Here is a 13574-nt window from a genome sequence, read left to right as displayed (position 1 = left end):
AATACATTCAATGCTTGGTTCTACATCAGACTACATCCCCACCCCAATACCCACCCACCCATGCTCTCACAATTTTATACCTCTTAGAATCCTCAATGCACTTCAGGTACCCTTATCACCTCCAATCTCTCATGCTAATTTGCACTAAAACTTATAGTGTACCTGTCTCATCCACTAGACTAGACTGTAAAGTCCGTTGAAGAGAGAAACTTTTATTTTTCAACGTATCTTCTCACTGTCTAAAAAAGTGCTGTGCAAATCAAAATATTTAGCAAATGAATACTGAATTGAATGCTACCCTGGCCAAGATCCTTTAAATACAGTTCCTACTCCTATCCAGTCCTTGCCTGCTTCGCCACCCTGATCCCAGCAGGCCGACTGCTGCCCAACATCACTTAGAGTAGCTGCCTGTCTGGCACAGGACTCAATTCAGATGTTACCTTCTGCAAGTGGTTCTAATTTTCCTAGATGAGGGCACAACACCATGATTTTCTTCTTTCTGCTTTCTATGTACATTTCTTATTTGCATGTTTTCTCCCATTAAACTGCTGGCTCCTTGAGGGCAAAGACTGTTGTTTTTGCCTTTCTGTGTATCCCCAGCACTTAGAATTGTTCTAGGCATTTCTAATAAATGCTTGTTGACCTGTAACTGACTTTCTTCTGGTTTCAAAACATGAGTTGATACTTCTTGCTTTGAACAACTCCTTTATTTACTCTCTTGATCCCATCCTGGAGCAGCTAGGTGGTGCAATGGATAGAGTACCAACGCAGGAGTCAGGAGGATCCGAGTTCAAATCTCACCTCAGACACTTGACACTCACTAGCTCTGTGACCTTGGGCAAGTCACTTAACCCCAATTGCATCATCCTGGGTCATCTCCAATCATCCTGATGAATATCTAGTCACTAGATTCAGATGGCTCTGGAGGAACAGTGAAGCTGGTGATGTGCACAGCCCTCCCTCACTCAAAACAAAGTCAAGTGCAAGTCATTTCTCTGATGACATGGTCTTCTTCAGTAACAAAGGACGAACACATACACACACAACTGCCACTTTTAGCACCACAGCAAGTGATCACCAACAGTGAGCCCAGCATGGGGTAGCACCACTGAGTGGTACAAGCTGCAATACTTTGATTCCAGTCCAAGTTGTACTCAACAGCATTGTCACACACACCAGGCTGGGCAGCCACGGGAGTTGAGTAGGCCCAGTCTGAGCAAGAGTTGGAGCAGACATTCTAGGGAAATGATCCAGATGTACAGCTATCTGGTTCACTACCAGTCTTCAATACAAACAGAAATGGACTCCAGTTTATTTCCTTATCTTAACTTGCACAAACACGTTAGTCACGTAAATTGGTGCAATAAATTTTCAAACTTAAATTAGCTTTCCAGTCAGCAAATAATCTGCAGTTCGAAGAATTCACAAACTAAGCAACAATAGTTATGAAGGTAAATCTGCTTCCAAAAAAACCAAATCATAATCTATTTGCTTTGGAGGTGCCCCTATGCAAAATCTTAAAAATGGATCACCTTCATTAGCATGGAAGAGCAGAAATTCATGTTAATATCAGTTTTATGTAATTGTGACTGATGTCCCCAACTTTTAAAACATTAAATTCAAGCATGTAGCAATGGTTTAACTACATCTAGTAAATATTTTGACAGCCTAAAAAAACCAAAAGATTCTTTAAGAATATGCTTTCATTTGTGTAATTCCTGAATTTTTTTTTAAAACTGGACCTGGTTGTTAAAACCAAGACACCTACCTGGGGCCATATATCCAGATTAAGATAACATAATGAGTTACATCTGAATTATGTTCAACTTGGTAGAAACAGATTTTCCCAATTCTAATCCTAATTTTAAGTGTAAAAAAAGGTCTGGGGTAAGCTATCATTCATCCAAAGGGTCATTGCTACATTGTACTTGAGGCCCTTAAAAAGACCTGCCTGGTATGGTCCTGGTGGCAAAGGAGTATAGAAAGAATTATGATGGCCCCAACCATACCATTTTTAGGGCTGTATCCCAAAGGGATCATACAAATGGAAAAAGGACCCACATGTACAAAAACATTTACAGCAACTTTTTGTGGTGGCAAAGAATTGGAAATTGAGGGGATTGTCATCAATTGGGGAACAGCTGAACAAGTTGTGGTATATGAAAGTAATGGAATACTATTGTGCTATAAAATAATGAGTACGGGAACTTCAGGAAAACCTGGACTTAAATGAACTGATGCTAAGAGAAGGGAGCTGAACCAGGAGAATATGCTATGTACAGTTACAGTCATATTGTATTTTGACTAACTTTGATAGACTTGGCTAGTCTCAGCAATGCAAGGTTCTAAGACAACTCCAAAAGGCTCATGATGGTAAATGCTATCCACATCCAGAGATGGAATTAGTGTCTGAATGCATAGTATTTGTTCTCTGTTTTGTTTCTTCTTCCTTGTGGCTCATTCCATTCATTCTAATTCTTCTTTACAACATGACTAATGTGAAAATGTTTAATATGAATGTATATATAACTTATGTCAGATTGCATGCCATCTTGGGGAAGAGGGGAAAATTTAAAACTCAAAAGCTTGTGGAACTGAATGTTGTAAACTAAAAATAAATTTTAAAAATTTATAAAAGAACTATGATGGGCTCTAAAAAAGATAAAGCCACCCTTTCTTTTGTATTTGTATATGCAATATAAAAAGATCTCTAAATAACAAATGAAAACTATCAGGTTTTTCCTAGGAGATTTTTCCTAAGATTCTTGGAAGTAAGGACAGATAAAACTTCAAAGAATCAGAAACCTGAACTTATTTGCAACTCAAAAACAATCATTTTCATGAATCATCACCACATTTCACCAACAGTATTAAACTTAAATAATATTTATTAAATTTACCATTTACACAAATTTTTCAAAAAATTTCACACTCCCAAACTAGATAAGGAAATTACTTAACAAAAAGAAAGTCAATCTTCAAAATAACTAGTGATTCTTAACAGATGCAAACAGTAAAGGATCTATAGTTTCAATATAACCCAGTATGAGTGTTTATGACTTACTCTCAAATTATCTGACTTGGCACATAAGTTTTGGGAACCAACTAAGGCACAAAGAGGTTAAATGATTTATCCGGGGTCAAACGAGCTGTAAGTGTCCCATGTAGTATCTGACCTGCACTCTATCCACTATACCTGGCTGCCTCTATAAATAATACAAATGAAAACTAATAAAAATGCAAAATATAGTAATTAAAATGTTTTTTCCCAAAGGAAGAGAATAAAAAAATTCTTCCAAAAAGTAAATTGAATGAGATATAACTAATATGGATTAAAAGTCATCCCAGAAAAAAAATGTACAAAAATAAAATTTTAAATAAAGTTCACAAGTCGTGTGAACATTCTTTAAGAGTTTCATACAGAAGGTTCATACATGGTTCCATTTTTAGTACATCACATTTAGAGAAAATAAGTTAACACAATCATCTGAATTGGCTGCCTACACACTGGACAAGGCTTATTTCTCTTTTTCAGCTTCTTAGCACATGTAAAACATGCCATAAGATGTCCTGTCCTTCCATGAACAATGCATCCATTTTTAGGTCGGCTCTGACAGATGACACAGGGCTCTACTGTACTAGGGGGAAGAATGGATTCCACACTTGCTTCTTTGTCTTGCGCTTCCTCTCTCTCAAATTCTCCAGCATCTTCCTGACTACTACAGATGATACTTTTAGATGTCGATGGCTGAGAATAATCCTCACTTTCTTGGGAGTCTGACGTCTGTACTATTTTTTCATCACTTTCCTCAACACATGAATCTTGAGAGTCATTCATTTTATTTTTCTTACAATCTGGAACATCAAAGCCCTCTTCCTCCCCTTGTGTGGGGCGTTCTAGTTTGCCTTTATCTGACACGTCACCTTTCCCCTCAGAAAGCCAATTCTCTCGCAAAGCCCAGCATCTATGGCAATGTGGTGGAAGTGGAGGGTTCATTTTATCACAGGAAGTACACTTCCAATAGTCCTGCAGTGAAAAAAGAAGTAGAACTAGTTTCAATAGTTCTTAAATAACCAGAAATAACAATGCTAGTCATGCCAATTTATTCAGTTTGTTTGTTAAAAATCAGGTTTTGCAGTAAAAAGATTTGGTAGCTTATTTTGTAAAACATTTCAAATTCTACCCCACCTTTAACTCTTAGCAACTTCTCCTGAAACCTGAAATTGTGGGTAAGTGGTCTTTTCACCTTTTGGAGATTCTGACATGAAGCATTTTATTTCTCTTAGTTGTAGACCTTTTTTTAATAGGAATCCATCCTTATCCGTATCTGTCAGGAACCATCTGCTACCATGTGTATTTTGATTGGGTAGTATCCAGAAGAATCTGTTTTAACTATTGCCCCTCCCCCCCTTTTTGTAAAATAGAGATTAATGCAATTTATAGGAAACTAGCCAACTTACATTTGTAGCCAGTTCCCACCTTACAAATGATTTTTGTTATTTTACAAATCAGGTTTTTTTGAAAGTGAAAATGAATGTCTTCATAGAAATATTGCTAGAAACAGAAGTTAGGTTCCCAGGCCAAACTCAGAAAAGTCTACTTTATAATACAGCCTAATTAATAATACTAGATATTGAAAACACTGAACAATGGAGAGGTGGAAAAGGCTGAGAGGATGGCTGGAACTTTGAATGAAAATCATCTAATGGATCCCCCTCTAGTTCTCTTGCCTGTGGAGAAGGTTAACCCTAGATGAAATCTGTCTTTGACATCTTCTTCATTACCATTGTACTTTCTCTCATTTCTCCCTCTATGTATCCTAATGTGATTCCCCCTTAGCATTTCCTTATATTATCCTCAACTCATATGTGCCCGTCAATGTTCTTCATGTCCCCAAATTACCTATAATTCTTTCACTCTAAACAAAATTCTTATTTCAAATATCAAGCTGTGTTAGGAAGAAAACCTAAATTAAAAGAAATTAATTCTGAGCCTCAGCAAACCTCCCAGGAGTGATAGCTCCATTTTTTTTCAAAAGGCTTGCAAATTCAAATGAATCCCTGGTAGTCATTTCAGGGACAAAGTGAAATGAAAATATTTAGTAAGCATACGTTTGGAAGAGAAAATATTTTGGAATGGGTACAGAGGTTACTAAACAGTCCGTTATCTTTCAGTTTGTCAACTGCTTAGCTCTAGAGACCTAAACTAGAGAAAGAAGCCATAGTAATTCAGCAATCTCTCTTCTTAACACTAAGCCTAACTTTTACTTGTTTCTTATGCTTCGAAGATCTATGATTTCACTCATGTGAGCATATTCTCACTGTATTGACGTACATACGCTACACCTTAGCACAAGGTTTCCAACTTATCACTTCTGGTGATAAACTTCTCTGATCTTGAGAGATCCTGGGTTGATCTTGAGAGAACAGACTAATAGTGCTTCACTTGGCCTAGACTTCTCACCTTGGTAGGAATTTACTAAATTTGCTAAAAAGTCTGAGTCTCACTGGAATAACTTGAAAATTCAGGATTACCTGAATTATATAACAAGACATTAAGCTAGGATTTTAGTGAAGGTCCCTCACTACATCTTATGAGAAACAATACAGAAAACAAGTTTCAGTAAAAGGCTTTGTCTGCAGGTTTGGTGTTTGTTGAGATGGGGTCAAAGAGGGAAGCAAGAGAGAAACAAAAATCAACCTTCCCTCCTGACTCTTTTGTTTCTGCTAATAATACCAAACTCTCAAAGGAGTGGAACCACCTCTGACTCCCCCCATTTCCTTCTACCCCCAAATTCAGTCATTATAGTCTCCTCATACTTCCTCTGAAATACGACATCCAAAAATTCTTCCCATTCTTATTGCCATTCAGGATCTTTATTATCTAGAGTAATGAAATGATTTAAATGAGCTTTCCACCAATCCATCCTGCACATTAGAGCCAGTGTTTCTCATGTCATTTCCCTATTCAAAAGCATCCAATGGTTTTCACTACCTACAACACAAAAGTCCAGACTCCTTAGCCCACCATTCCAAGGCCTCCACAACAGACAATATTTAATAAGTGAAGTATTAACAGTGAACACAGCATTGTGCAAGATCCTGAGGAAGGTATGAAGTTTAGAGAAAACATAGCCCTCACAGAGCTATTCTAGTAGAGGCATAAGACATACATACTAATAGAATGCAAAAAAGTACATAAAACACTTGTGTATTAAGGAAAGATTTCATAACCAAGTGCTATGTAAAATTTGAGGGGAGAAAGTCATTGAGGGGAAATTAGAAAAAACTTTATGAATGATGAGCATTCTAAACTGAATTGGAAAGGATAGGTAGAAAGTCAAAAGTGAGGAGGAAGGGAAGGGAAGAGAATAAGCATTTATATAGCACCTACAATACGCCAGGGGCTGTGCTAAGCACTTTACAAATATTATCTCATTTGATCTTCACAACAACTCTGCAAGGTAGGTGCTATTTGTTATCCCTATTTTATAGTAGGGGAAGATTGAGGCAAGCAAAGATTAGGTGATTTACCCAGGGTCACAAACCTAATAAGTGTTTGAGAATGGATTTGAACTCAGTTCCTCCTGACTCTAGTAAACCCTCTATTCACTGAGTCACTTAGCTAGACAGACATGCTAGGTAGAGAAAATGGCTTGAACAAAGGCAATGAGGTACAAGACACATTCAAGAGATACCAAATAATCCAGTTTAGTTGGAGCATTGAGTCCATGAAGGGAAACAGTATGAGGTACAGGTAGAAAAGTAGGGTGATCAGTATATAGATTCATATTCAGCACTTTTTATGATGGTAAAGCAGAGTGTCCATCAAACGGACAATGACTAAATTGTAGTACATGAATGTAATAGTATAGTGTTACACAATAAGAAATAGTAACTATGAGAATAACTTAGGAACAACTGCATAAAATGATACAAACAGATAAGTAGAACCATACATACAACTACAACAATGTAAATTAAAAGAAAAAAAAAAACCTGAACCCTGAGTCACTAACAAACCAATAAGGCTCAGTCTGAAGAGAAGCTGGAGATAAGAGCAGAATGATGCAAACAATGTCAAATGCAGTTATAACTGATAGGTGAAAGCAAAATTCTTGACCAGTCAGGTTTAAAGACCATAGCAGAAGCATCAAACACAGAGTTCACTGATGCACCACAACACTTCCAAGCACTCCCTGAAACCAGAATAAAATGTGCCTGGGAAATGTTACAAAATAAATAAATACAATAAAACAGAGGTAACATAAGTCAATAAGTAGCCCACAGGGATCTTGATGTAGAAATCGGTGGCCCCTATATTTAGTCTGACACCAATAGACTTTAAAGCACATCATCTCACAAAACCAAGCATGCCCAGTGTCTACAATGCTATCTTATAATATTAAAATGGAAGTCATAAAAGAATGTTAGAAAATAGTTTTCACTAAGTTCTTTTAAAATCATAACAGTATATGTTATTGTTTCTGTTAGGATGAGATAAAACTATTGCTAGGTCTACTATGTGACTGTACTTCAAAATTTTTATATACAGTATGTTATATGAAACAGCTTATTCAACTTGACCTCAACTATATCAATATTATGAAGTCATTTTAATTTTCTAGTTTTTGTCTTCCAACATTACAATGAAATTTAAATTTTTCTTTTCAAGTCACACAGTATTATTGTGTTTTTACAATTCTCAAATACCTTTGATCTCAATGATTTGGACATTCCCTCTAACAGAAATGCACATCACAACTCATCCAGGCCTTGCGCCACATCCTTCCCTAAGTTCACCATGGGGGGACAATCTTCCTTAGAAGTTGTTTGGCACAATGATACTGAGTGCTGTGTCATCCCCCTGCCATCCTTTGTCCTCAGAATGTAGCAACCAGGCCACCTTTTTTAACCTTTTTTCTTATTCTACATACAAAGAGAGTATTTAAAGTCAGGTAAACACAGATATCCCTATGGTGTATACCTGATTTTATAATCTTTTCTCTTATTTAGCATATGAAAATACACTTTACTACTAATCTATTCTTAGAAGGAAAGAATAACTAGCAATATTAACCAAATAAGAAGCTAAAACAATAGTTTAACAAAATCTTTCTCAACATCAGTTAATTAATGAACAGGAAATCCTAAGTGTGTGGCATAAATGTGAGCATTTAACAAAAAATATTAATCACATTCCAATAAACAACAAATATGTAGCAATAGATGACTGCCTTAAGTCATTAATGTATATTGTAATGTTAAAAATAAAGTAAATTTCACAAATTTTTTTACTTCTTACAAAGTGGATATACTTTTCTAACCCTAACTCTAAATTCACATCTCACTGTCATTTGTTTTTGTATCACAGGAAATCAGAATTTTATACTTACAGCTAAGGATATTTCAGGATCTTCATCAAACGAGTCAGTGTCACTATCCTCTGCCTGATATACGGTTACCTGGTATATCTAAAACAAGGCCCAACAACTCCATTAATACAAATCTATTACTTCATTTTATCTAAAAAAGTTCCCTAGATTTACTATAAGTTGAGTTTCGAAAATGAAGAGCTGACCCACAAGCAAACAGAAGCATAGCACTGGAGCTGAGCAGAGTCCAGACAGGCTCCGCAACTTGCCAAAGGCAAGTAACTTCACCTTTCTAAACTTCTATCTACAAAATGAGAATGATACTGCTTGTGTTAGCTACCTCTCTGAATTACAAGGTAAACAGACTTTTCTTTCATGCATGAAGGGTGATGAAGATAAAGATAAAGAAATTTCTGGAATTTTAAATGAACCAATACATTCAAAAATTGGGATTAAGATTTCAATTTGCTGTACAGAATGCACTAAAAACAAGGAAAACACTTCACTTATTTCTTAAGCAGGTATGTTAAAAAAAAAAAAAAACCCACCTCATCATCTTCATCTGTGAGTTCTTGTCCTTCTTCATTGTGGCTATAATCTTCTGAATCAATAGACTCAACTTCAAACTCAACACTGAATTGGTCTGAAACTGAATCATCTGAATTTTCACTTAATACACCAGTATCAATATCCTAAACAAAAGAAAAGGAATTTTAACTCAAGCAAAAAAAACGATCCATAATTTCCTAACTGCTCTCCCTTACTTGTCCAATCCCACCCCCACCTTAAAATCCAATCAGCACATCAAACTAATTCTTCCAAAAAAACTTTGTCATTTCCTTACACAAAATTGGACAAAACCCAGACTCCTTATCCTGACATTCCAGGCCTTCAAAAACGCTAATATTTAAAGCTCTTCTTACACTTGATAACCTCAAAATGAACCATCCTCTCTAGGCAGACTGCCCCTACCTCCAAGCCTTTGCTTTAACCTTTCCTCCTATTTGAAATGTTTCCTTCTTCTCCTCCCCAACCGCATCCCACTCCTCCACAGTCCTTGAGGGTCAGCTCAAGTTCCATATTCCTGGAAAACCTTCCCAATCACACATCTGAAAATTATTTGTCTCCTTTGAATTACTGAATTACAGATGTAATATCTAATTTTCCCAAAAGATTATGTATTTGAGGACAAAGACTGTCCTCTATACTTTCTTGCCTCCCTCACAGAACTAGCACATGACATGCACACTTGGGTCTTTAATCTGTTGACTTAAAAACATAAACTTTATACAGTTTAATAAATAGGATTACACGTTGAATTTGGAGAGGTAAAAGAATGGTCCAATTTACATAATTCTAGCACTTACCAGAGGGCTTGCCCAGAAAATACAAATAACTGGCTATGTAAAATAGTCTAAATTTGAGACTATTTATAAAAAATCCTGCTAAAGATTCTCAATTTTGAGACAATTGCCTTTCCCAGCTATCTCTGAACATTTCAGAAATCAGGAGAAACTAATGTTCATCAGTATTATGTGTCTTATACAAGGTACAGCTTAAAGATGAGTTTTTGGACTCTGAGCCAAAGAGCTATTAAATTTGTTAACCAAGGCAGGTGTGACAAAGACCCTTACTGTGGAATGAGATCTAGTCACATAGCTGAGTATAAAGAATTGGAAGTCAGAAAAACTGAGTTTGAATCTTAGGTCAGTCATTAACAACCGAGTGACTGTAGGCCAATCACTTAACTGCTTAGGTTTCAGTCTCCTCATTTGGATTATGAGGTCTACTAAAATATTTCTAAGGTCCCTTCTTGCTTCTCAATTCTATCAACTATGAAAAATGCAAGTAACATCTTATTGAAGAAATCAATGGAAACTATATGACATTCATTAACCACCACAACTTCTACAGATTTTGAATCTTTGCACAGAAAATGCAAGGATCACACTTAAAGAAAATACTTTAATGAGATGATCTGCCAGTCCCTAGTGGATGCTGCCATATCCCAGAGAAGGCAGAGGTGGAATGGGTAATTGTTTTCAGCATACCACTTCTTTAATCAATCATCCAGATGTGGCCGGAGAGACTCTAGAAGCTTGATTATAATTACATGGCCATATGCTATTAAAAGTCCACATTCTTCATTTGTAACACAGTCTGATTATGGCACCAGTAGCTATACAATTCAATAATATAGCACTGGCACTTATGAAAATAGTACCAAGTTTGTACAGCTCCAGTCCTAAGTGCAGCAGGTGAGGACAGCCAGTTCAGTAGCCAGCATGACTGATGTCACATTTCCCTAGCTTGGGGAAGAATTCCAACCAATGAATTTACCAACCCTCCCTCAAATAAAGCCTTTCCTTCTTTCCTCTTCTCCCCTCCCCTGCCCTTTTGAATCACTATGATTTGTCTGTTATACAGATGAGTTAGAATTCACTTCTAATTTTTCCCTGACAAAAATGATTCCAGCCAGGTTACAAATTTTGAGTGTGTAGCCATATAAAGAGAGTTTGAGGAAATAATCTTTTTAAACTTCTTGCATACTGAGAGAATTTTAGCCCTTAGTTAAGAGAATAAAATATTTTAGGCAATTTAATCCTAGCCCCTTTTCTACACTACAAATTTTGCAAGTAGAAATGAAGGTTTAAATGCATAACAAGGAAAGAATGCTGCTATGCTCTAATCTGATTATTTTACTGGAGAGTAAAAGTGAAGATGGGCAGCAAAACATTTGCTATTATTTCCTAAGTTCTTTAAGAAAAAGCAGGAATCAAGAAATCTTAAAGAAGTGCTTCTCAGGAGACTGGCCTGCATATTGGACTTACAGCTGATTGCGTGTTAAAGGAAAAAAGTAGTAACCAAACTCAAGGTAGGATGAGTTTGCTGATTCTCCCCAGCTAATATCCACCTTAATAGATCAGCCTAATTAGATACCTACCTTACCAAGGAATGGAAGAAAAACATTTAAATAATCCATAAATGTGTTAAGCTAGAAACTGGATTACTGTACTTAAATTATTGCCAGAATCGTAAGGTGATTCTTAGATGTCAATTTAAAACCATATATTATTTTCTATGCTATCTGAAATGCTGTATCTCAGCTACAAGGTGGGTGCTACATATGTCAATCATACTAAAAGGAATCAACAGTTTCCAAATGTCTCATATATACAAAAATATTTACAACAGTGCTTTTAGTTAGTAACAAAGAACCAGAAGGAAAGAACATCCTTATATCTTTTTATTCAGAGATTTTAAAAAGATAACAATGGTTCATTGAAGAACTCTGTGTATACCTTTTTAATCTCTGCAGTTTTATAACTGAGCTGAGTATTATTTCCCAAATATTCTGTTGCAACTCAGCTTTTAGAATTTATAAAGCATTTTAAAAGGGAAAGATTCAAAACGACATGCATTCAATTCACTATCTATTTGAAAGCTGGTAGGCATTTCCTATTCCTAATGAAGTATGCTGCCTATGTGACTTCTTTTGGCATAGGACATAAAGGGCAGACTCTCAATCTGGCAAGAAAAAAATTATGCTTTATGTCTAATGCCCAACAAATTGACATCAGTGGGAGAAACTGAAAACATCCACTTTGACATTCTAACTATTAAATATGAATAGAATACATAAAAGAGGTCACAACTACATGGATGAGCAGCTTATGAATAAAAAAGCTAGCTGTGTTTGGTTTCATTGTATACTCAAATTATTTCAAAAGATTCTCAAAATAAACATAAGCAAATATACCACCATGAAGATAACTAGCTTATGTCACAATATCTACTACAGAGAGTAGTAGAGAAATTCTACTAAAGAACTTGACAACGTTCTTCAAGATAAATCAATATATACTTTGAAATTCAACAACTGCAATACACAAGTGAACACGGGTAGAAAGTGAAAACTACACTGGCAAATATGGCTTATGATCAAAAAATTAAAAGCCAAAGTGAAAGTAGACTCCTAAAAATTCTCATACAAATCTTAAGTACAGTCGTTTCGAAGAGCTGGAAAGGCACTAAACAGGGCAAGAAACATTAAAAATTTAAATTTGCCATTTTTCAACAGACAGGAAACAAATCACATCAAATCAGCTGTCTGTGGAATCAGTTGACCAGATAGAGCAGAGGTTGAAGTAAGCATCCAAAAAGGATAAAGGTATAGACACTGCATACAATTACAGTAGCTCCTACAAATCCAGAACATATAAAGTAGACTTAAGAAATTGGATATCACCATTTCTAGCCCAATCTCTCATCTCAATTCTGGTCTGTCCTTAATTATATTTTATTAGCATTTAGGTAAAAGGGATAAAATTGCCCTTATTTCATTTTAATCCTATTCCAACCTTAACACACAACAATCACACTCAACAAACAGGCTCTCTTTAAGTTCTATTAGTTTTCTAAAAATTCCAGTTCCCTCTTCCTCCCCTTTGAGATCAGTATTAAGAGTGCTTACCCTTTCTCCTCTCTTCCTATTCTTTGTTGTTTGTTCTCCATTTTCTTCACCTTTGATGCTTATAATCAATTTGTCTTCTTCCCTCCTCCCTTCTCCCTCACCCCTAAAACGATCTCCCTAGAGTGATTACATTGAGTTAAATTGTAAAACTCACTTTGGTTTTCATACCTTGACGATGATCTGCCTTCTTGTTGGAAAGCTGCCTTAAGACTGGCTCTCTCCTCCACAAATCCTTGAAATCCCCGTAGACTCAAAATGACCATCTTTTTTGTCTTCAAAAAGATTCTATTAGAAACTTAGCACAAATGGAAAACTAAACTGGATTTGGGATGAAATTTTATAGCTTTAATTTTTTAGAACTAAAATATTCAGATTCTGTCCTTTTTCTTGTTTTGGTAGAAATGTTATATAATTCAAACTGATGTTTTCTGGTATGAGATGCTCTTCTCAGTGACTTGCAAAATCATCTCTTTATTAGGGCAGTCGTGAAGTCTAACAATGATGTATCTAGGCAAGATTACTTTAGGATTAACTGTTCCGTTAACTTATAATCTGTCCCTCATTTTGAATATATTCTCAGATTTCCCTATATAGTTTCCCAGAATGTCATCTTGTTTTCTTCAGCTTCCAGAAACTGAGAATTCTGATATTCTTTTGCCTTGTTCTGTCTTCCAGATACAATTTATCCAACTGTTCTAAATCTTTGTCCAGTTGTGAAATTTTTT

At 35.9% G+C, this 13574-nt stretch overlaps 1 protein-coding gene across 6 annotated transcripts in view; it reads right to left on the bottom strand.

Annotated features, from left to right (window-relative positions):
* Positions 1-2870: 2870 nt before the first annotated feature.
* The window catches only part of MDM2 (MDM2 proto-oncogene), a 29830-nt gene continuing 19126 nt past the window's right edge, over positions 2871-13574 (bottom strand). For 5 of the 6 annotated variants that reach the window (XM_072655331.1, XM_072655333.1, XM_072655329.1 and 2 more), the window contains 3 exons: positions 8924-9067; positions 8397-8474; positions 2871-4027 (listed from right to left, as the gene is read on the bottom strand). In XM_072655331.1, coding sequence (XP_072511432.1) covers positions 3461-4027; positions 8397-8474; positions 8924-9067 — 789 coding nt within the window. In that variant the 3' untranslated portion in view covers positions 2871-3460. The remainder of the gene's footprint in view (positions 4028-8396; positions 8475-8923; positions 9068-13574) is intronic. The other variant, XM_072655335.1, reaches the window with a different exon arrangement.

The sequence above is a fragment of the Notamacropus eugenii genome, chromosome 3, assembly GCF_028372415.1.
Source record: "Notamacropus eugenii isolate mMacEug1 chromosome 3, mMacEug1.pri_v2, whole genome shotgun sequence".
NCBI lineage: Eukaryota > Metazoa > Chordata > Mammalia > Diprotodontia > Macropodidae > Notamacropus > Notamacropus eugenii.
Note: the sequence above shows the minus strand (reverse complement) of the source record. Positions and strands in the feature narration are given on the sequence as shown.